At 37.5% G+C, this 25,233-nt stretch overlaps 1 protein-coding gene across 2 annotated transcripts in view; it reads left to right on the top strand.

The window, feature by feature from the left end:
- TRIM67 (tripartite motif containing 67) overlaps positions 1-25,233 on the top strand; it is a 92,676-nt gene that overhangs the window by 48,735 nt on the left and 18,708 nt on the right. The window contains exons 5-6 of one of the 2 annotated variants that reach the window (XM_075203470.1): positions 15,566-15,719; positions 19,598-19,743. In XM_075203470.1, coding sequence (XP_075059571.1) covers positions 15,566-15,719; positions 19,598-19,743 — 300 coding nt within the window. Of the gene's footprint in view, positions 1-15,565; positions 15,720-19,585; positions 19,744-25,233 lie in introns of both variants that reach the window. The other variant, XM_075203469.1, reaches the window with a different exon arrangement.

Below are 25,233 nucleotides of genomic sequence, written 5' to 3'. Positions count from 1 at the left end.
TGTAATGTATATGCCCAGCTAAACTTGTCTGTAGCTTATATTTGTTAAAAATTATCCTTGTTGTAGGGGGATTATACAACACCCCCCCCCCCCTTCCCTTACATTTTGATTTTAGTGCAGTCCAGGAACTCCACCACTTGCAACTGTGCTCTGATTTGCACTATATTTGATAGTGGTAGATGTGAAGATGCCAGGTTTTCTGGCCCAGGGAAGCCTACCCAGTACCTTCTAGGGTTCTCAAAGTCACTAAGGCAAATGCAGTAAGAAAGTATAACAACACATTTATTGTAACAAAAACAATCACTAGAATATTATATACACACTGTAAAAAAAATGCCAGACAGTTTTACCACATCATCAGTCTCTTACCCCACTAGCTTAAGGAGTTAGTGTGACCTGGCTGTCCTGACTTGACGACCCATGGATCTGCCGAAGTATTCCAGCCATCAATTTTCAGAATGAATAGCACCTCCCCTCCATGGAGTGGCTCCTTTTATCTCGGGTCAAATTTCCACAGTGTTTTCCCCTCCCTGGGCAAATCCCTGGGTCTCTCCTTCTTAAACATTGGTGAGTACTGGACTATAGTGTTGGAGGGGGAGTAGAGAAAGGCTGTTATTCGACAGTGGCTCCCCTGCAGTTTCCCAGACAGAATGTCTCAGGCAGTCCTCTGGAGGACAGTGGGTACTAATTGGCCTTCCCCACCTCCAAATATCAAATAACAGTTAACCCTTCCTGAAATTAACTCCTTGCACTGCTTTGTTATGTCACAGGGTCCCCAGCTGTTCCATGCTTTCTGTACAGAAAGGAGGGGTGAGAATGAATGTAGCTACAGCTCCCTCACCTGTATCCTGGAACCTGATAGCCATAACCCACCTGGCTACACTTTAAGAACAATGAGCAACAACTTCACTGCAATATACACAATATACAATAAACAATATAAATATTTACAATGAGCTACAATGTCCCTTTATCCACATGTAATCAGATACTGCAGTTGAACAAAACCAGAGCTATAAAACGTACATGTTATTAAAGTAATTTCATTGTTTTCCAATAACCATTTTGTGGTTCCAAAGCATATGCAATTTATTTAGCAAAAGCAACAGTTCAATAAATAAGTACAGCCGATACATACATATGGTGGTGCTGCACTCTGCAGGATCCAGCTTACCGTCCTTCAGTCCTGAAGACTGTGGTCAGAGTGACTGCAAACTGTTTCCAGGGAGCAATATATATACATTTGGTGTTACAGTAAATACAATACAGATGACTTGGCAAGTTTCCATTGGTTCAGGCTTCAGGAAGGTCCAGTGTAATGCAGTCCATAGGTCAGTTCAAACGACACCCTCTAAGGGTGGGGGTTTACTTTCCAAGGGTCGGGTTCAGCTCTCCAGAAGATGAATACTAATCTTCCCGCCTAGAACTAGTTTAAACTGGTCTATTAGCATTACACAGAAAATACCATTCCCATCATTTATTCACCATCATCCATAACTAGCATACGCAATGTGCGTCCTTTCGGCGAATGAACTGGACGTCTGCGGATAAATAGGGGATTAGAATGATACCAAACATGACATGCTTCCTGTGACCTGAACCTTAGATCTCACAAACATGTACATATAACCTAATAATATTTAACTATAAACCAAATAACTTCTGCTCATAAACAACTGTGGATTGGAACTATTATAAATATGAACTATATACAAGTAAATGTGTAAGTGCAAGTGTATGCGTGCGTTATTTATAGTGCAATTGCGCCATGACATGTGGCATACTGATCGCAATCGCACGGTAAAACAATATTAATCAATATACTTTCTTTCATCCAATTATTCGACTTTGACAATGTTATAATCCACATATTGTGAGAAACGAGAGACAGGCTGGTTAAGGTGTTATCAAACTCATTTTGTCACAGTAGACATGGGCAGATTTAGAGCTTAAAATGGCCCTGGAAAAATACTTTAAGTGGCCTCATGTAGACGGGCCAACACATTAAAATAGGCAAGCTTAGCACACTGTTGGGAGGCAAGGAATCCTAATGATCACCATGCTTAGTTCACCGTTCTCACAGATACAAGTATAAATTGAAGATAATAAAATTGAAAGGCACACTCATTTTTTTTGTTAAATGATATGATATTACATATTGGTCCCACTTTGCACAGCTCTCACCCTGACAAATAACTCTTTGCTCTCCAGTTTTGTATTATTACCTGGCTTTGTTTCACCATTTATCTTTCTTTTTCCTCCTTTCAATTTCACTGCACTGTTTGTCCGCTCTCCCGATCACACATTTCCCTATTTAGACCTCCTCCCTCAGGAGCTTCGCAGTAACTGCCAAAAAAACACGAGCAGATCTCCCTGTTATTGGCTCTACAGTAGTGTAGAGGTGCTCACACAGCTCACTTTCAGCTCCAATCACAGTAATGGTCCTATGCGACTGTTTGTATATGTATGTATATATATATATATATTGTAGCATAATCAGGGGAACAGGTATCATCTCCTGGGTGAACAGCAGTAGTAAGACACACGAGTCCAGAAGTTTCTGAATAACAGCCACAGCCAGTTTATTCACCAGCTTGAAAATAGGAACAAAACACAAATAAAATCCTAGCCGTCTGGCTTCTAGCTAATACATTTATGGAGGCCCTCTCTCATGTGTAGGACCTTATGTCCCACACATACACCAAACCACATGTAACTGTTGCTCCCTGCAGCAGAGTGTCTCAGGAGGCAGCTCACCTCCCCCAGGTCTGAGACACTGGCTGCATATCCCAGCTGCCTTATTACAAGCACCTCACAGGTGCATCCCTTGATCAGTCTGTTAGAGAATGATAGAACAGAAGACCCGGACTGTGCATAATGTATACAATGCTGGAAGCCTGGGACACATACCTCTGTATCTAGCCTCCTTCCAGTGACTCTGTCACATATCGTCCCCCCTTTGTTTCAACCTACAGGTGGAACACTTGTAACTCTAGATGCTCCTCTAATTTTTCCTATAAACGTTTTAGCTAACTGAGTGCAAGGGTATTGGTTACAGATCTTTTCCAACCCAAAGGAACACCGGTTAGTGAGGAAACTGGGGTAGTTGCCATTGGACTTTTAGACTGAGGTCTGGAAACATGGCATTCACACTCAGGGCAGGATGACCACCAATCAAAGACATCTTTTCAAACCCCTGGCCAGAAGAACTGCTGTAAAACCTTATCTAGGGTTTTTCCTACCCCTTGATGCTTGGTAGTTGTCGACCCATGAGCCCAGTCCAACACTGCTCTTCTATATAGTTTAGGAACTACCAAACGCTCCTAAATGTATTTTCCTCGTTTAAATGACTGACACAATAAATCCTGGGTTATAGTCATGTGGGGGTACGGCAATCTCTTAGCAGGTTCTACTGGCTTCTTTTAACTGCTTTAAGGCAAAAACATTTTTCCTTACATCAATCCCGGGTACACAATCAATAGATTCAACCATATTTCCCCCTTCAATAGGAGGTACAAAATCCTGTACTCTACTGGTGCCCTTGTCATTTCCTGACTTACTCAGCACATTGGACAAAGGGAACACATTTGACTTGGGGAACACTCCTGCTACCACTGTATCAGTAATATCACGCGGGGCTGGTCTATTTATTTTTGCAACCAAGTGGGTCTCCCATAATTTCCATAAGTGGAAAAAGTCTCTCCCCAATATTGCGTCAACTTTCAAACCAGGAACTAGACGGACAGTGACTACCCCAAAACCATACTGTGTTTTTATGTTTACTTCCGTGGTAACAGAATGCTGTGTATCCCCGTGTATGTAGGTTACCCCAACATTTCCCTTTTTACATTTTAAGGGGCTCACTAAATCTGCTTTCACAAGGGACATTGTGCTGCCAGAATCTAGCAGAGCCTTTATCTTTTTACCTTCTATGGTGACTTCCCACATCAATTTGTCAGCCTGTTTGTCTGCATCACAGGCTAGCTGGGCATATAAAGACATTCTACGAGGTACTTTTTTTCTTTTGCCATTTGAACTATGACAAATTAAGACAAAATAAAGAAAATCAGATTTATTTTTTCCATTAGGAATACAGCAGATAAAGAAAGAAAATATTATTTTTCTATTTAATAAATTGATGAAAAATTATTTTGTGGAGTCCTGGGATTTTTAGGTGTTTACTTGAAAGGTATGTAGATGTTTTTAATTTGCTTTATTTTTTCTTAGGTATACTGAGCAGTGGTCCTAGGAACCTTGACCCATACTTGGATCACTCCAGGGGTTTTACTCTTGTTAATTACCCCATCCCACACAGCCCAGAGGAGCGGCAAGAGCTCCAGCACTTGTCAGCCCTGGGAGGGTATGGTGGGGGACACCATGGTTTTTTTTGTTATATTTAATAATAATATTTATTGCAGCATTGCAGGACAGTGGAGTGTTTATATATTTAGCAAAAGGTTTGAACATATGATAATAAAAAACAAAAAAACAAAAAAAAAAACATGATAAAGGTCAGCCAAAAATGATATACTGTACAAAATGGCAAAAGACGTTGTAGTCCAGTATTTTATATCAATATATAGAAGCATATGACTAGGCAAAAATAATATATTTGGGGATGGGCAGAGATATTCAATCTACATACACAAAAAATGAACTGCATAATCCCCTAAATAAATACAAAAATATAAGAATCCAAAAACAAAACTGCCCTATGTAAACCATATTACTTATCTACATAACTGTTGTTTCTCTAACAAGAAATATATCTTGGGGTATATTTACTAACTGTGTGTTTGGAAAAGTGGAGATGTTGCCTATAGCAACCAATCAGATTCTAGTTATCATTTATTTTGTACATTCTACAAAATGGCAGCTAGAATCTGGTTACTATAGGCAACATCTCCACTTTTTTAAATACGCAGTTTAGTAAATATTCCCCCTTGTGCATGTATGGCAGAATGCGCTGAGATGACTCCCCAGACTTAAAAGTGTTAGAATTCTGGGATGTAATGAGCAGAATTTACCAGCTGTGCTTATCTTGAGGTAGAGGCATATGAAAATTTATGTACATTTGTGAAGTAAGATTCATCTCATTATGCTTTCAGCTCAAAAACACTATCATTTGCTCCAACCGTGCGACAAGCATAACAAGTATATTTATGTCCATGATAGCATAGGGATTGCGTTGTGTCGCAAAAACAAGCAACAAAATTATTTTGATAATGTTATTAATAAATGTGAAAGATACAATTTTTATATAAAATGTAATTAAATACATACAGAACTAGAAAATATGAATACAAATTAAATTATATTAAACAAACATCTGTGGCTTTTTCCAATAAAATCCAATGGGAATCAGCAGTAGTCCAAATAAAAATTATAAAGTGTGAATACACGTTCACGACTTTATATAATGTAGCTGCTAAAGATTTAAGTACTATCAGCTTGAGGGACTGGGTGCTATCTAAGATCTGGAGGTGGAGAAAGCCAAGGATTACCCATTGTCTTCCACAGTACTGGCCACATTGTGGCTAGCACAGAGCAGAGGAGCCACTGAGGAAGGCTGACTCATCTCCACTCACACTTCAGCCCCCTGGTCCAGCACCAACCAATTTTTAAGAATGAGAGACCCAGGGGAAAAACACCATGAGATTTTGACCATGGATATAAGGAACCACTCCAGTGGGGTGTGGGTTGTATGTGGATTTTCTGAGGATTGTTTTCCTGAAAGGTGCAATGCTGACTGGTGTTTAGCTTCTGTACTCTACCAGCAGACCCAGTGATAGTCGCTGTCCTGTATCTTGGGAAGGAGGTTGTTGCTCCATCTGGGGACCTGTCATCACCTCATTCCATCAGAAGATACTTGACCGGTTCTGGGTAAATTGGTGCATCCACAGGATTGGATAAACTGGTACCTGGAGCCTCACCACGCAGGTGGAAAGTTGTCCAAGTGGTCTGGAACAGCAAGATACTAGCGTTCCCTGAACCTCCTGGCGACATACTCTTTTGCCTGTGGAACTGCTGCATGGCTAAAGTTGGTGGGGAACTTTGCTGAGACTCCTATTGATACTGGTGATACCCTGACCTATTGCTTAATGTGTGCAGTCTTATTCTCTGTTGTGTTACTGTAGAAAAAGTAAAGATAGTGTTGTTTCTTTCATTCTCCTCCTTGCCTGTGTGATTTCTGAACCTAAGAGGGCAGGATAACCTAGTGAGCTCTAGTCCTAAAAGCCCCGGTATCCTCACATAAGCCCATTGGTAGTTATGTTGCTTAAACAATCACCTTTTTAAGTCCTCTGTGACTTTACAATCTATCTCTCTTTCTGTACTGATGTTCTTGCTGTGATGAATGTTGTGCGACTGGCGAGAGTGCCAGCTGTTTTAGTAGGTTTTCAGATACTTTCAGAGCCAGTGTTTGGAGGACAGCAGGGTCTCCAAAATTCTTCCTCCAAAAGCCTCTGTGCTTCCAACCTGATCAGCTACCAACACCAGTTTATAGTTGTTTGGATTCCTGTCCTATACTGAAATCTGTCTGGATGCCACTTTAGTTCAGTGTAGGTTAGGAACACTCAGTGCTGAGAGCTGATGTAAGTGTAACCTGATGGTGGTGAGAACAATTACTGGTCAGAGAGGGAGAGGGCGGGAGACATCAGTGGGTAAGTAAATATGTATGAATTTGCGCATTAGCAACAGATCTGGCTCTGCACTTTAGCCTTATCACCAGATATGGCTCTGCACATTAATCTAAAAGCCAGATATGATTTGCATATTAGTCTTGGCACCAAATGTAGCTCTGTACATTATAATTGTCACCAGATGGATATTAGCCGTGGCAACAAACATAGCTATGAATATTAGACTTGGCACCAGATACGACTGTGTATATTAGGCTTGGCACCAGCTATAGCTTTGTTTAGGAGTCTGTCCTGCTAGTTTATTGAACCAGAGCTGAACCAGGCTTACAAAATGCAAAATCATATAACAACTTGCCAGTGGGTGTTTTTTTGAAAGGTCATTCTATATATTTAGGGTTGTATTATTAATATATTTTATGTTTAAAGTGGCAATACATTCTGCAGTAATGTACTATAATATTGAGATTTCTTTTGAGGTAGGGGTGACAGGTCATAATCAAAAAGCTTGTAGTGTGGGAGTAATAAGAACATTGTTTATGAGGATTATATGTGCTTTTGTTTCTTGTATTTCACATTTAACCAACAAATTAATAGTTAGAAATCCATATATTTATTTTGTCCCTGAACAAACTGCAGTTTGTCCTGGAATAATAGATTTAACTATTATATTTAGGTGAAGTGAGAAATGTTATTGCCTACCGGCTTATGTTTGCCAACATTTTGCAGACGCATACTGTGACTGAATGCAGCCTACACAGAAAAGTGGCACCTCAACACTGTGGTAATGCATGTCTCATAGATGTTAAATTACATCTGTTCACTACTTTCTTTGTGCTTATCAGTAATACATTGATTTAAAGTAAATAAAAGGCTTTATTAATAGCCCTTTTCCTTTTTTATTCATAAGAGACAAGTTAAACTCTAAGGGGCATATTTAAGAAAAAACGGTATTGCACTATCGTGCACTTACCGTGTAATTTGGTCCAGAAAGTGTCCAACGCAAATTTATTAAAGTCCCATCGCACTGATGACTGATGAAAATGACTGCTTTTCACTTCAGATTGTTTTTGCGAGCAGTCACCATACAACAGTATGGTGACTGCTCCTGGCCGCAATCTAACAAGTCCCGAAAAAACATTTTTTTCGGGAACTTGTCATGTTAATGTACGCCAGCTGAAGCTGGCGTACATCATCGGAATTGAAGAAATCTAATGCTGTCAGCTCTGCTCCGAAGAGCAGAGCTGTACAGCGCATGTGTGGAGGGATCACATGATCCCTCCCTGTCACTCAGCGCGCTCTCTCTGCAACTATCGTTGCAGAGACAGAGAGGGGATCTGTGTGCGCATGTCCAGTTCTTGGAACTGGACATGCGCAATTGAAGAGTGAAGAGAAGACCCGGAGACAGCGCTTCCGAAGAGGGGGGTAAGTATGATTTTTTTTATCACTGAAACAGCAGTTTTTCGGAACTGCTGTTTCTGTGCAGTGCTGTACATAAATGTGAGAAATAGTTCAATCCTTATCATTGCGATAATGATTGAAAACTACTTTTCACTTTATGTGAATATTGATAAATGTGCCCCTTAATTCTTTGAGTGCACAGCATAATGCAACATGGTTTATATTAACAGTGAAGTTTAACAAAATGTTCAGTAAGTTACTGTTAGAGGTAGTAGAGCTTGTAGTAATCCACAACTTGTATAGGCCAGTGCAATTTACTGTTTTGTAACAGACACACCATTAAGGCTGTCATTTATAGCAGACACACCCTTCAAGCTGTCACCAGCTTAAAAGAATGTCAGGGCAATTCTGACTTGAAATGTCACCTTGAACAAAAATGCACAAACTGCATTGATGGTGTGTCTAGAGTTTGAAGTCAGTACTGTATATACTGACAGTGCAGTCCTCATAGAGATCAATTGATTACTACTTTAGGTCTTTACACACTGTGCTAATTTTCTGGTAACACACCAGAGGTGGATGCACAGCTAACAGTAAGTATATAGTCAATTATGAAACTTTTATTGACTGCATAGCTTCCCTTCCCCTTATTGCCACTTTATAAATGAAGAATGATAATAATAATATAACGCATTAGAAATGAGTGAACATTTTTTTCCTAAGGCGCACCCACAGATTACACAAACTTCCCCATGTTATCCAAAAGACTTGCATTAACATTGATTATCAAGTTTAAAAACCCTTTAAATTAGTAGGATATCTCAAACTCTGGATTATGAAATGTGCTGAATTGTGTTGTTCATCTGGGTGACTAGTGTGTACTCTGGTAAATCTGTCTTCCCACGTGCCTTAGTCTCTCTCTACTGCTTTCCATAATATTCTCTTATTTATTTCATATTGAATTTAGTTAAAAAAAGTTTCATCCTTCAAACTAATTATATTGAGCCTTTTTCCAAAGAATGATTGTTAACTTCATTTACACTTCTGTATGTATAAAAAGCAGTGTAACAGTTGAATGTTTAATGCTTGTCATTAATGTATAAATTATGTTTGTACTATATTGTTTTGCAGACAATACACTCCAATTAGTATACTTTAATGAGGTAATTTGAGGCAGTGTGCTATAATAGGCATGTATCCTCCAAGGCTCACTGTAACACATATCAGTGGCAACAGGAGTAGAGCACAAAAACAGTTTCAATAGAATTCAGTATTGCACTGTGAATATCTGGAATGACCATGTGCAAAAGTAATAGCAAATCATTTTATATAAATAACATGTTCTGTAAATACCTACAGAGAACACAATTTTAATTTATATATATTTGGGACAGAATTTTATTACAAACATCAATTACATTATATATCAACTATATTAGCACAAATTTGCAGTGTTTGGAATAATGTTTAATTTATTCGATGTCCATATATACTAAGGATTGAAATTTGCTCTAAGGATTTCCACGCTAAAATTAATGAGCTTTGAATATATCTTATCATGGACAAATTGTTTAAAAAAAAAATTGAAAGAAAGGAAAAAAATGTTAAAAACAGTGAAGACTGAAAATATGCTTTATTCAAATAATTTGTATTCATGGATGAGAGACTGCAACTCAGTGGTTGCCCATTTATTAAATAGGGGGTTTACTGAACATTAACATTTTTTGTTAAGAGCTCCTAGGGATCAGTCAGCTTCAGGTATGAGGGTTTTGTGTTTTTATCCATAAGAGTTATGTTGGATAAAGAACAGAAGAAGATTCCAGTTTAGTATGTATTAAGCTCACTGCACAACAGTAAAATTAATGGGGATAAATATTTGGTTTTGTAACAATGGCATTATTATTTATTTATTTATTTATTTATTTATATATTAAGCAGGCCATAATTTCCCTTGCACCCAACATCCAGCGGTACCATGATTGTCACAGTACTACATAGCTTTGGGGAGGACATCTCAAGCTGCAGGGGCCCAATCTTTTGGTCGGGCCCTCCTTTAGAGATACTGGCTCAATGCTGATGAGTAGCACAGGCTGTTACTGAAAGGGACAGAATACGGTTTGAGCTATCATCGTCATCATTTATTTATATAACGCCAACAAATTCCATAGCGCTTCTCATAAAACTCTTTGTACCAGTAGTATATTCGGCAGTTTGGTAAACCACAGTGTGATAAATGTCATGCTTTTCTATTATTTACATGAAAAAATATCAGGATAGCAAGGTCTATCATGGCCGATGGGTCTCCTGAAGTTACTGAACCTGATCACTGTATACTACAAAGTATTTAGTACACTATATACATGTGACTATACACTGTTGTAGCCCAGGATTTTTTAACCTGTGATAAGAGTGATACATCAGAAAGATTTCATGGGTTCTTTTGACAATCAAATTAACCTCAAAATAATAGTTTAATATATTAGTAATAACTTAAACATATTGCAAACGAAACAGAAGTATGTTCTCTTTAACATAAATTTACTTTGCAATCATTTCTATCAATCCATGGGTAGAGACATATTTTGCCTCATTGGACTGTCTATGTTATGCCCCTATACCCCATTTTCCTTTCCACTTATAATGCAACATCTATATGACAATAGTTTGTCTAATACTATAGTTTAGGAGGTACAGTAGACAATGAAACTTGCTGGTTATCGGATGAATGATAGGTTATGCTTCAGTTAATACTGCTACTGCAGACTATTTTTATATTCATTGTAAAGGTAGTAGTATTTTTAGGTATATATTGCTATTTTGGCAGTATGTAGGGTTATCATATGCCACATATAATTAATTTGTGTTTATTAGTGTGTATACGGAGCATTTTGACACTATTCCAGCCCCAGCCCCCTTGCAAAATTTACCAGCCTGCCCTAATTAGATATATAATAAAAGCAGAGGAACTGGCTGTCCTTTGAAATGTATCAATATGTATCCAAGACTGCAACACATTTTGAGAGAGAATATCATGGCAGTTTCTGCTGTTGTAGAACTAATATCAGCATATACTGCTCATTTATGATCTTCAAAGTAAAAAAATTAATGCTTGTTATATGGAGTTTTAATATAATTTTTTCTGGTTTTAGCTGTGCGTTTGTGAAAGGCAGCGAGTACCTTTTGCCATGTCATAATTGGGACTAAAGTCTGTGTTATTTTACTTATTGTTCTCTGATGTAAAATGTTGACTACATACATGCATTAATAACTTGGATTCTCTTTCACTTAAACGGTGCTATTTATATATATACTAATTGTTGACTCACTGATGAATCTCTAATTAAACAGCTAATTGAGTAGCTTTCTGTCATAAAGGGCCTGATTCATTAAGGCATATTGTGCATTTGTTTTAAAAAAAAAAAAATGCATGTAGATAGGGCATACATATGTCCGTATTCAAATAGAAGTGGATCTGAAGAAAGGTCCATTGTTGAATACTGGTCTAGGGACACTTTCCAACCTTCCTGATTTTCAGCGGGACAGTCACGATTTTAGATCATGTTTGTCCTGCGGGTGGGAACATTGGGTGGCGACAGAGATTTCTAATGGGCAGTCTAGCTGTACAGCGCTGAGTAGTCCTCTGGAGGTGTGGTCCCACTGCCGGGGACATTCATGTTGGGAGGTATGGTCTAGGTGCACTCTGCTTATACGGCACTTGCCGTATTGAGACACACACAATACCCTGCAGGATACGTACAATTTATATGTACAATAAAAAATCCAAGGAGAACACACAGAAAATAAAAGTATTCAAGTATTGTCAAATGTTATTAATATAGCCACATTTGGGGACAGATTACTTTACCACAAATTTCAGAGGAACAAAGGGAAGCACTACTTGCACTCATTACAATAGAAGAGGTAACCTCAGCTATTAAACATTTAAAACCCTTTAAAGCCCCAGGTCCAGACGGACTGAGTGGTTAGTTTTACAGGTTACTACAATCACAAATTGTGGAACCGTTAACAAATTTTTACAACTCCATCCTGCAAAAACAGTCTATCCCGATGCACTTTAATAGTGCTATTATAAAAGTGTTGCCGAAACCAGGGAGAGACCCCAAAAATCCCAGTTCGTACCGCCCAATATCACTGTTGGATGTGGATTATAAACTTTTTACAAAAATCATGGCAGAACGCCTTAAATTTGTAATCCCATCTGTTGTACATAGTGATCAAACAGGATTTGTATGGAACCGCCACTCAGTGACTAATGTACGAAAGGTATTAACAGTAATTCAAGAGATTGAATACTCAGGCTCGCAGGAGCCAAATTTGGTGCTCTCGTTAGATGCTGAGAAAGCATTCGATATGGTGGTATGGGATCACTTATTCGAATCCATGCATAAGTTTGGTTTTCCCTCGGATTACATAACAATCCTATGTGCGCTATATACCAACCCATTAACGAGAGTCATGGCGAATGGATTTATCTCGTCCCCACTTGCAGTCCAAAGAGGCACTAGGCAAGGGTGTCCATTGTCTCCGTTACTATTTTCTCTGGCTCTCGAACCACTGGCGGTAGCACTGAGAGAAAATACAGCATATCAAGGTATCAGAGTGGGGAAAATAGAGTGTAAATTAGCATTATTTGCTGACGATATGCTTTTATTAGTAACCAACCCAGAGACCTCAATACCAGCCATATTGGACACTATTACACAATATGAAGAATTTGCCGGATATAAAATTAATTTGAATAAATCAGAGGTCCTACCCATATCTGGTAATCAATCTATCCTGTCGAGCCCATTGATTACTTCCCAATTTACAGTAGCCAATCATAAACTTAAATATCTAGGGGTAAATATTACTCCTCGTATACAAAATTTATATAATAAAAACTTCACCCCAATACTAACGCAACTGACTTCCATGTTAAATAACTGGGAAAAATTACATTTATCTCTGCTTGGTCGGAATGTAGTTCTTAAAAGTGTTGTATTTCCGAAACTAAGTTATTTACTTCAGATGCTACCAATGGGACTTACTAAATTAGATGCCCATAATTGTACAAAAATATTTTTGCGATTTCTCTGGCAATCCAAACGTCCGAGAATTGCTAGAAACAAACTTAAACAAAATAGAAAAAATGGAGGCATTGGATTTCCTGATGTGATAGCATTCTCTAGATCAGCCTTATTCCGATATGCACTAGATTGGCTCCTTAATCGTGATGTATACACCAATAAAAACTTAGAGAGGGAAATATTTACACCATATTCTAGTGCAGCATTGCTTCATCTACCTAAAGCAAAAATTCCTCCACATATACTGAATAATATATTGTTCATACATACTTACAAAGCATGGTTAGCAATCAAAAAGACTTATCAACGAAAGAAACCATATACGAAATAAATAACTTTCTGGGGTAACCCTGAATTCCCTTCTGGTATAGACAACACAAACTTTTTAAAATGGAAAGCAAAAGGAATTGCAGCCATAAAGGACATTTTTGACCCAGGAGGCACAATGTATACCTTCCAACAACTCCGAGAGAAATATAACCTACCAAATACACAATTTTATATGTACTTACAAGCCAGACATTATACCATGAATATCACTGGTCATAAACTTTGTCTTCCAATCTCTGATGAATTTGAATCTCTCATACATTTCTTAGTCACTAATACCTATAGAATTAAATATGTGTATATAGCGACATCATTGCTGGCAGCATACCTAAATTATGGTCAAAAACTTTAGCTTCTTGGCAGAAAGACTCACCTGAGCTGACAGATTCTGACCCACTATTGAAACATGTGGATCACATAATGAAAGCTCTTACCTCAGCTGATCTCCAAGAGGTTCATTATAAAACAATTAATAGAGCATATGTGTCACAACATCAAAGAAAGCTCATGTTACCAGGTGAACTGGGATGTTGCCCTAAATGTGGAGAAGCAGATGCCACCTTCATACACAATATGTGGAGTTGTAGGAAAATAGAGAGATTCTGGAACAAGATTGTGGTGTTTATAAACACCAGTTTCCGCATTAAACTGCAGAGAGACTTTAATGCATTAATGTTTGCAGATTTCCGTAACTGGATACCCAGTCTCCCAGAAACTGACATAAAACCAACACTGATTGTATTGGTGACAATAGCGAAAAAAGTGATATTGAGACATTGGATAAAGACCTCTTCCCCCTCAGTTGCTCAGGTGAAGGCAAAAATACTAGAAACTCTTTATTTTGATAGAAGGGCAACAATTCTAGATATTGAGAGGGGAGTGTCACGTTTTTATCACAAATGGGGACTCTATATAGAATCCCTACCTCAAAATATACAAGACACAATTATGAAGATTTTTGAGTCAACTACATGGTCTTTATTACGTAGACTATAGCAAGATATTCACCTGTATAAGATGACAAACTCAGAGAACAAAATTTTATATCATGTGAATACTGGAATACAATAATTGGAGGGTAAAAGATGGTATTAAGGCTTAAATTACACTTCTCCCATTCATTTGTTTCTTGTGGAAAAGAAAAAAAAAAAAAGGGTTCTATAGTGAATATTATATTGCTTATGGTATCTCTAACGCAGCTAAAAGTTACTCCAAGCTGAGCTTCACTCCCTTGCCCCCCCCCCCACCTCGGCCCACCATACTAATCCTACCCCCCCCCCCATATTCCTATCATTTAAAAATGTGATTGAGAAATAGATACAAAACAGCTAAAGCCAAATTTCTTGTGCACTTTTGGATATCAGAGCAAATATAACTAAAATATTGTAAGTCAAGATTGTTGAATCGAATTGTTAATCTTGTATTTTTATATGCACAAAAAACTGTTATATATTTTGTATGTATGACTTCAAGAAACAATAAAAACAGATTATAAAAAAAAATAAAATATAGCCATTAATGAAAAAATAATATAAAAACGCCCCCCCCAAAAAAAAATTCCCCCATAAAATACATTTATCATGATTCTATTAAAGTCTACTGCACATAAAATAAATTTGTACAGTTGTTCTTGATTGCAAATCTTCTAGTATGCATACGCGACCGTCATCACTATCATTCTGCACTTACACCTGACCTGTAGCTGGTGCAGGTGATAAAAACAGAAAAACACGCACCTTAGAGATGCCCAGAGCTTGAATCAAATGCTGCTGTGTGCACTTAAGCTTGGCAAAATCATACTGTACATTGACTACATGCATAAGCCTATTCCTCTTCCCGTTACGCCCATAAAATCGTAGCCTGTCGTATGTGTCCTCTGCGCTCGAAGATGAATTGCCTTCTCTGGCATATAGTCTGTTTCTGGGCATGAGTGGAGCAATTTAAAGCAAAATACGGCACGTATCAGCATTTACGTTGCTTAATGAATCAGGCCCAAAATGTGTCATTTATTTTCATCATACATTTAAATGTGTCTGACTGTGGTGACTTTTGGTATTTCTTGAAAATGATTACACCTTTTATATTGACTTCTGTGCTTTACAAAAGATTTCAGATGCTTTGATAAAGCGAGTCCAAGGCTCCCAGGAGCAGTGGGTTAAAGGAGCACTGGAACCAAAAGTATCTCCTGAATTTGACCTTACATTGGACAACGACCCATTGCTGCAAGCCATTCACCAGCTGGATTTTATTCAGATGAAATGTAAGGGTGAGCTCACAGTCCTTATTTGCTTTGTGCTTTTCACTGTACATGAGCAACATGAAATTGTGGGTACCTGTGGTGAGAGACTGTTGCTATTTAATGAATACAGTACATGACTGAAGAGATGTTAGGTTGGATTGAATAGATCAAATAATTGACACGTTAAACCTAGGCTCTGAGAACTTTACTGCCATTTTACTATCTAGAGATATCATGTGAAGTTAATTTGTCTTTATAACTTTGTTGAAGATGGCACTGAGTCTTTACATCTCTGAAGTAAGTTATGTAGCTTTATTCACGCCATCATAGACACCTCATACAAAAAAGTTGTGTGATTAAATAAAAATAAAGAAGCATTATTATACATTTGTCAAAGCATTTGCTACATAGGCATATTAGTTTCACATATCATAATATTTTCTCTTAACTTTCATTGGTTCTAAAAATATACAAACCTGCGTACTTCTCAAGGACAAGTAAAAAATACTTCACCTTCATCAAATTTTAAATCCCCTGGGTCAATTTTAACCCTTAATACAAGTTGACGTCACAAAGCACAATTTTCTACATCAACTTGGCAACTTCAGTATCACTGTATTCAGCAAACTGAAAGAATGAAAGTTTTCTTTTCCTTACAAGTAAAATCTATATTTTAAAATATATAACTGGCAAGCAAACACTTTGTAAGTGTTTGAAGCGCATTCAATATCATTGTGCACAAAGAACAGATATAACTTACAGACTTAGCGACTTCACTAGTTACTAATGAATTAACAGGCTTAATATTGCCTACCTTGCAAAAGTGCTGAAAGTGTACACCTCTTATGTATAGTAGATTTTTAGTTGCAATGGTCCTAACCTTTTTTTATAATCCTGTCATAATTTTTCATAATGCTGTTATATATGCCTTTTAATGGTAAAAGTGGATCATTAAGAAATCTGATGCATTTACTGACAAGCAGAGTTATAAATTATCATGGGCATTGGATTTACATATTTAGATATTTTCTTCCCTAATAATAATAATAATAATAATAATAATAATACTAAAGAAAAGTCATGAAGCCTTAAGTAGGTCTAAAATATATGACTGCAGTCTTCAAAAGCAGCTATCATTGCATTGAATAGGCCAGGATCTGGAAATTTCTGCAGTCAAGAGAAGTGAGCACCTTGCTTCAGGCAGTAGAATATTGGGAGGACAGGCCGCAGCCTCTGGACCAGAAACACCCCTGAGCTAAAGTACTACTTAATTCAAAACCTAGACACTCATTATGTCATTATGTGTGTGGAAGAAAACAGACACGCCAACATTATCCATTTATGTGGTTCAGTATTTCCCACTTAGTAGTTACCGGAATGAACCTGAGCTCAGATACTTATTTAATATCAAGTATGATTTTTAATCAGATAATCACTTGGATCCAAATGGAAAATGTAAGTGGGAAATTCTAAACTAAACTATTGTCTCTTTAATGAAATGGGTAATGTTGACATGTTTGAGCAAGGGTAGTATAGATTTCTTTCATAGAAAGTAACATCACAATCTACTGATTACTATCAATATGTGATACTATAAAATCTGGGTTGCTGTATGAAACTTGCTTGCTATGGTTTTATTTGTAATGATTTTGTTACTATATAAAACAGATTTCGCCATCCATTTATTGCTCATAATGTTGTTATAAATAATACACTATTTCACAATTTGTAAATTCACTTTTTAATTTAAATCTGTGCCAATAAATTTATTTTTTCCCTATGCTGTCTTCTCACAAATGTAGCATCATACATTTATTTTCTGATCTACATTTTTTATGTGTTGGTCACTAACACCCCTGACAGCATAATGATTTAGTAACCTTGTAAGCTTGAGAGCACTGAGCTCTAATGATGCAGCGAAAACAAGCATAATAGCAGCTAAACTACTAGGCCTATAGCAGCATAAGGGGAAAAATAGTGGGAACACTTTGTTTGTGAAACTCCTCTTCTGTTGAGGTTAAGAGAAGTCTCTTGAGAGTTGTACAAGCAAGTTCCGCAGGTGTAAAAAAAAAACAAACATTTGTGTCATTTGTCAAAGGCTAATTGTATGTGAACATATTGGCAGCTGTTAATTTTGCTACATACAAAATATCCTATAAGAGTTTGTGTGGTTCACTGATAAGTGAGATAATAATTTTCATCTGTTTTATGTCATGACAAAATATGACTGATTGCATTTGTTTGGTCCTGTTCAGGCAGAGGAAAATGCTATTTAATATGTATAGTTTGACAATGGTAACAAGACATTTTGTGAAAATGCTTGGCTGCAATACGCAAACATTTTAATATAGAACTGAACTCAACAAAAATTGGAGATGTATATTATAAGGAGCCCACCAAAACAGAGGGCCAATAGAACGAAAGAACATAAAATGGCCTTCTGTAGGTGGAATAAATGATTCTATAGGTGGAATAAATTGTTATTATGTGGCTCGCAACAAAAATGCCACAACAGTTGTTCAATGGAAAAGGTGTGAAATATATATCTAATTCCTGAACCATGGTGAGCAATGTTAGCTAAATGTAGCAATGAAGGCTGTTCCAGTCATACAGTATGTCTGCCCTTTTTTGTACTAGAAGGACAAGAGAACCCTTGTTTCAAGAAGGATAATATCTTGAGAATGGTAAGATACCCTTGATAAAATTAAATTCAGTGAGTTTATTAAACTCAATACTATTTTCAACTATAGTTTAATAGTAATAATCATAACATTTACATTAGCCCTAACATTAGCTCCATTTGTAAATTTGAAGGTACCAAAATTAATCTTTGACCTAATATTAGCCCAAGACTAATGCTGGCCTAAGCCCTAACTGTAAAACTTACCTAAGCTCTAAATATATCCTGAATTCTATTAGAGCATTGATCATCCCCCTCCCGAAACTTAAAATCTATAAGAAGTTCACATTTAAAAAATTGTACTAGTGAAAATATGAATAAATAAATATATTTTTTGCTTTATTTAGCACTTTTGAGAAAACTGAATACACTCTTCTTGTAGGATATTTTTACAGGTTATTTTGCATCTTTGCTAAGGGTGAAGAGCATCCACTAATGTTAGCTTTGGCCTGGACCCACTAATGTCTTAATGCCCTTCTCACTTGCCAGGTTACTTATATGAACCAAAACATAAACAACCTTGTTAGCAGCAATGATTTATTCACTTAATTTACCTATTTATATACCATGCAATTAAAAAAATCATCAGTAAGTGGAAAGTGAATGGCACTGCAGATTCTGTGGCACCTTATAAATTAACTCTAATGATGATGGTTTTCCCATTATCAAAGAATTGAATTTGCTCTCAGTGATTTTTACACAATACTGTTAAAGCTCAGCTTCTAAAACATATATTGCTATAAAACATTAATTTAGAACTTCCATTTGTAAGATTACAGGCATCCTACGTAGAATAAGTATTGCTTTTTGTTTGTTACCCCCACCACACACACACTTTAAGGGAGGGGATATGAACAGAAATATTTTGTTGTGACTTCCCCAAAAGTCACGACTGATGTAGTGACAGAAATGTCTGGATGACAAGGGAAATACTGCATGTTTGGACAATTTCTTAGGATGAAACATTTGAGATTTTTGGAAAATGTGAGATGATTAAAGGTTATATAACTGTGACAGAAAGAAACCCATCAATGCAGTATCCCCTACTATTTAAAGCTTCAGTATAATTATATTTGAACAGGTTGTCACTAGGCTATCAATATCAGTTATTCTGTTGTGTCTAAGTGGCTTCAAGAATCACCAAGCTAATTCATCTCTATAGCACTGCTGGAGGGGGGAGGGCAGAGTTACACTAATCTGTACTCAGTTTCCGTTACAGTGCCTCCAGTACCACTACTGCAGCTGGAGAAATGCTGTACTAGAAATAATAGTGTCACTCTGGCTTGGAGAATGCCACCCTTTGCACACAATCCTGTGGAAGGCTATATTCTGGAACTAGATGATGGAGACGGTGGTCCATTTAGGGTAAGTAAGGAAATAAAATATGTCATTTAATTATAATGTAATGTATAACAATAAAGTACAGTGCTCACTATTTTCAAGACGTTTATAATGCCACAGTCACTTACCTCTAAGTATATTCTCTGGACAAAAGTGCATTCAAGGGTATTAATTCCAGTATATGCCACTTTCTTTATAACATCACACACACCATATAAAAAGTCTCCATTTTCAGGGGATACGAATGTAAGCAAAATGACGTTTGTGTTCTCGATTTTTAAAAAACTAGTGTCTTGCAGTCAATGTTAGCTAAAGAGTAAACAAAGGTTGACTTTAACTTTTTAACATTGCGGTCCTGATTCATCAAGGCACTGGGCTGCCATCAGGGGGGTACAGGGGGTACTGTTGTACCGGGCCCTGGCTCACCAGGGGGCTCGGTACAATAGCGCAACACAAACTTACCTGGGAGCCCGCTGTCTTGCAGTCCGCTGGTCTCTGCTACTCTGCGCTGATGTCTTCAGCCTGGCTGTCACCGATCATCATGTGATATGGCTGTCAGCAGATCACATGATCGCAGGGGAATGATTCCTCCACCCCTGCGATCGCATTCTGGTGCCTGGCTGTTACGGTGACAGCCAGGCTGAAGACATCAGCGTAGAGTAGCGGACTGCAAGACAGCAGGCCCCCAGGTAAGTTTGTGTTGCGCTGTTGCTCATGGGGGGAGGGGAGCGCTCACCGGGGGGGGCATACTGGGCCCCATGATTTCTGGTGGCGGCCCTATCAAGGCACACATACTAAGTGCAAAATGCGTTTGTTTAAAATGCAAATAAATTTGCTCTGCGCATTCCCGAATTTGACAAGGAATGGATCGGAAGATATGTGTGCTGATGAATTCGGGTGTAGGTCCCCCATCAGGAAACATTCCCCAGGTAAATGTGAGACCCATTCCTTTAACTTATAATTGCCACTTGAGTGCTGAGGAGGAGAGAAGGAGAGGAAGGAAGGGGAGGAGAGAGGGGGAGAGACGAATCTCTGATCTGTAGTACTGATGTGAGTGAGTTCTCTGTACAGCGCTGCGGAATTAGTGGCGCTATATAAAAAAATGGTGATGATGATGATGTAGTATGTAGTATGTATGTGGTCCAGGAGGAGGGGCCAGCCACCAGAAGTACAGAGATCAATGTCACAAAAAAAAAGAGTTATATATGTGCTGTAGGGAGAGAGCAGTGGCTCATACTACTATTCAGTGTGTCTATATGGTTATGGAAGTTCCATATTAAATAGGAGCTGCTCTTGCTACTCCCACTGTTCAAACAGCTGCAGCCCTGACAGCTGTCTGATCTAACTGTTAGTGCGTAGCAGGGGAAGAGGCAGTCACCAGAAGCTGTGAAGAAATGAAAGAAAAAACTGTCAGGTGGCTAAGGAGCTGCGCCCCTTGTATTCTGATGTACCCGTCGCACCGCCCTTGTTATGGCCCTACCTTCCTAATGGCAGAAACTCCACTTTGAAGGAATTCATCAATTATGAGGATGTAGCTCTGTATTGATTTACAGCACAGTCAAAAGCAACAGGTTGTTGAGATTGAGGGAGATTTTTTTTGCTAAAAAATAATTGAACTTTGCTTATTATGTTAGAAGAAAACTTCATTTTTGGCTTATAAAATAACATTTTCATAAATAGCACCACCTCCCAACCAGTCTGTCAGTATACAAGATTTTAAGACCAGTAGGGAAATTGCTTGAACTGTATTGCAATTCAAATTTTAAAATGTTTCAAAGATAAGCCTTGGTTTTAAAATGTATGGTTATTTTTAGTGATCCCACTTTTACTTATTACAATTGTAGGGTTTTCACAGGCTGAATAAATGTATCGATATTATATAATTGTGCATTTTTGTCTCTCAAGGATCCCATGTTGATTGTTTCCATTTTTCATACATTCATATTATTTATCCTTTGTATATAGGGAATTGGCTCATGGTTTTATATTAGTTTTTAAAAGTTGTTTTTAATTATATATCTTTGTTATTAAGTATAATTTCTTCAAAAACCAGCTTACAAGTAATTAACTAGATGATGAAGGGGAAGTGTTTTTCCCAGCTGGACTATTTAATGCAAAATTGCGGATAATCTGATTCCTTTGAATAAGTCTATGTCTATAGACAAAACACATCAGTAACTGAGAAAGTTACATACAGTACTCTCAGGATGAATACAAAGCTTTTCATATAGAGTGAAACTGAGTTGAATACATCTGATGTCAAGCCGGACACATCAGCTCTAGAAGTATCGCTAAGCGGGGGCCACCTTAAAGTAATTAAACAACAATCTCCTATGAAGGTGAAGGAAGACTTTTGCTAATAGGAGTGTAGCCAACAGAAATCTTTCAGTGGGAATAGTAATTCAGTATGGTACTTATGGGGACTGAGTACAGATTTTTAGTTTACATTCCATGCTTGAATAATTATCTCCACCTCCATTATGAAATTTGTAATCTGATCATCTTCTGTTTTTATTTCAAATGTGAATATATTATATTATTGACATTGCACACGCTATATGAATTTATTAGCATATTGGTTATTTATGTTATTTGCTTTTATTAAAAGGAATACAAAGTGGCATATTCAATTCTCGGCGGAAACCCCGAAAATGTTGCGGTAATCATGCGCGGAAAAAACGTTAATACGGTCATTTTCTCGCTGGATTTCAGCTAGCAGCTCCCTGAGCCGCAAGCTGAAATCCAGCTATCTATTACCAAATTAACGGTAATAGTTCTTCCGCAGCGTGGAAAAAAATAATTGAATATGCCCCATAATGTTTATTGCTCGAGCCAATTCGCTATATTATCTCTGCCATAATTCATTATTCATTTTTATTACTTTACTTTATTATCCTTCCTTTTAGAGAAGTATTAATAATATATTACTATAGCTACAATCTCTTGTTGTTCTATATTTAGGATTTGGTTAATTCATATATTTTAGGTACCTGGCAATATTACAGCGAGGAGCAACACAGGATTTGCATTTTCTTTATATAATCAACAGTCACACTCCTTACATTAACTGTAACTTCCAAATTCAAAGGAGCATTGATAGAACAGATGAGACACATGTGGATAAGTGTTAACATAGGCCTTAATCAAACAAGTTACTTCCTAAAATGAGGAAGGGCTATAGTCCAGAGAGAAGGACTGGCATGCAGGGGGGAGGGCATATACGAGGTATGTCTATTAAATAAAGAGACTGATTAAATAACTCACCTTTATTTATTGGTATTACAAATGTAATGTTTGTCCCCTTTAATATACTCCCCATTTGCACTAATACATCGCTGTAGTCTTGTTTTCCACTGGTCGAAGGCATGGAGCAAATCAATTTCTATCACTTGTTTCAACATATCTGCCGTTTTCTTCTTTACAGCATCAACTGACTCAAAATGTGTCCCTTTAAGCACTGATTTAACTTTTGGGAAAAGATAAAAATTGCAACGTGCTAAATCGGGCGAATATGGAGGATGTTCAAGTGTAGTAATGTGTTTGTCGGTCAAAAACTGCTTCACAGAAAGTGCTGTGTGAGCAGGGACATTGTCCTGGTGAAGAAAGACACCATTTTTCCACAGTTGCGGCCGTTTCTTTCTGACTCTTTCTCTCAGCTTTTGAAAAACTTCCTTATAATAATGCGGATTAATTGTTGTGCCTTCTGGAACCCATTCTTCCAAAATTACACGAAAAAAACAATGAGCATTGCTTTGAATTTTGACTTGCCTTGACAAGCTTTTTTCATTCTTGGTGATGACGGTGTTTTCCAGTGCATTGACTGTCTTTTGGTTTCAGGATTGTACTGGAAGATCCAGGTCTCATCACAAGTGATTACTTTATGAAACAGCTTTGGATCTGTGGCAAGTTGCTGCAGAATGTCAACACAACATTCCTTGAGACGTTCTTTTTGCTCTGGTGTGAGAACTCTTGGGACCATCTTTGCACAAACTTTCGTCATGTTAAGATCCTCATGCAAAATTTTCCATACGGTGTCTTTGTCAATGTTCACAGATTCAGCTATCATTCGAACACTGAGTCGGCGGTCTTTACGAAGAATCTGACTAATTTTTTCTACATTTTCTTCAGTTCTTGAAGTGCAAGGTCGTCCAGGGCGTTCATCATCTTCGACATTCTCACGTCCCTCGCTAAAGCTTTTGTGCTACTCAAACACACGGGCACGAGACAGGCAGTCATTCCCATAGGCCATAGTAAGCATTTGAAAACATTCTGTTGGTGTTTTGTGCAATTTTACTAAAAATTTCAAATTGACACGTTGTTCAACTTTTAAACTTAGCATTTTTTCGGTACTCTACAGAAAACACAACCAAACTAAATGGCGACTCACAATCAAGTGAACGTCATAGAGTGTTGCAGCTTGTCATGCACGTTCAGACAGGTTCAAGGTTACTACGAATGCAGTTATAACCACTTCTGACTGCTTTGTTTACTAGGTGGAATCACAGTCTCGTTATTTTATAGACATATCTCGTATATAAGGACTATCCGATTCCCAGGTCGCTAACTTATCGGTGAGGAGGATTCATGATACTCTAGCCAGGGGTCACGTTGAACTGAGCAGCCATTAACTATACAGGTTACATGTTCCATTCCCCAAAAATACCATATACTCTTTATTATTGAGGAGGGATTACGTTTTTTCTAGCAATGACACTTTTTACAGCATTTAGTCCACAAGAGAAAATAAAGTAAGTAGAACAAGAGATGAAAGGTGAGCCTGAAAAAAAGAAATATGAAGATTTTTTTTTAACCTAACTAGACTGCTAGACAGTAAATAGGGAAGATCCCTCATGGCATCCATTATATTAAGTTAAATTGTTAATTCTTATTGTAATATATTATATTGTTCATGACTTGTACACATGAGCTTATTGTGAAAAAGATGTGATGAAATATGGGGTATCTTCCAGGATCCTGAGTGTGCAGTAGAAGACAGCTGCAGGTTATAAGCTAAAAATTAAATTTATTAACATTTAAATAATATATGACAGAACAATGGTGAATTACTTTATGGCCAAACTCTGATACTGATACTAGTAAAGTCACTGCAGTAATTCCAGTTATGGGATTTAACAGACTAAGGGGGGAATTCAGTTGGCTGTGTTACTGCCGAAAATAACGCAGCCTGCACACTGTTACCGATATTATGGTAATAGTGTGCATAGTTACCGTTATTACGGTAATTTCAACACTGCGAGCAGAAAGAAGGGTTAAAATTACTGTATTAACGGTAATAGATTTAGCGCCGCATTACTCGCGACAGAATTGTATTTTCCCCCTGGGTGTGACATTCCATATATTGGCTTGTTTTAATTTTTCAAGTAAAAGTTAAGTAAAGTTAATGTGTTCTTCAGGAAGAATGTGGAAGACATAAAGGGGCTGATTGAAATCCCTGTGTTATCCTAAAGAGCTGCATGCAAAAATTAGCGTTAAAATTACCGTAGTAACGGTAAT

Source organism: Mixophyes fleayi, chromosome 3 (genome assembly GCF_038048845.1).
Source record: "Mixophyes fleayi isolate aMixFle1 chromosome 3, aMixFle1.hap1, whole genome shotgun sequence".
NCBI lineage: Eukaryota > Metazoa > Chordata > Amphibia > Anura > Limnodynastidae > Mixophyes > Mixophyes fleayi.
Note: the sequence above shows the minus strand (reverse complement) of the source record. Positions and strands in the feature narration are given on the sequence as shown.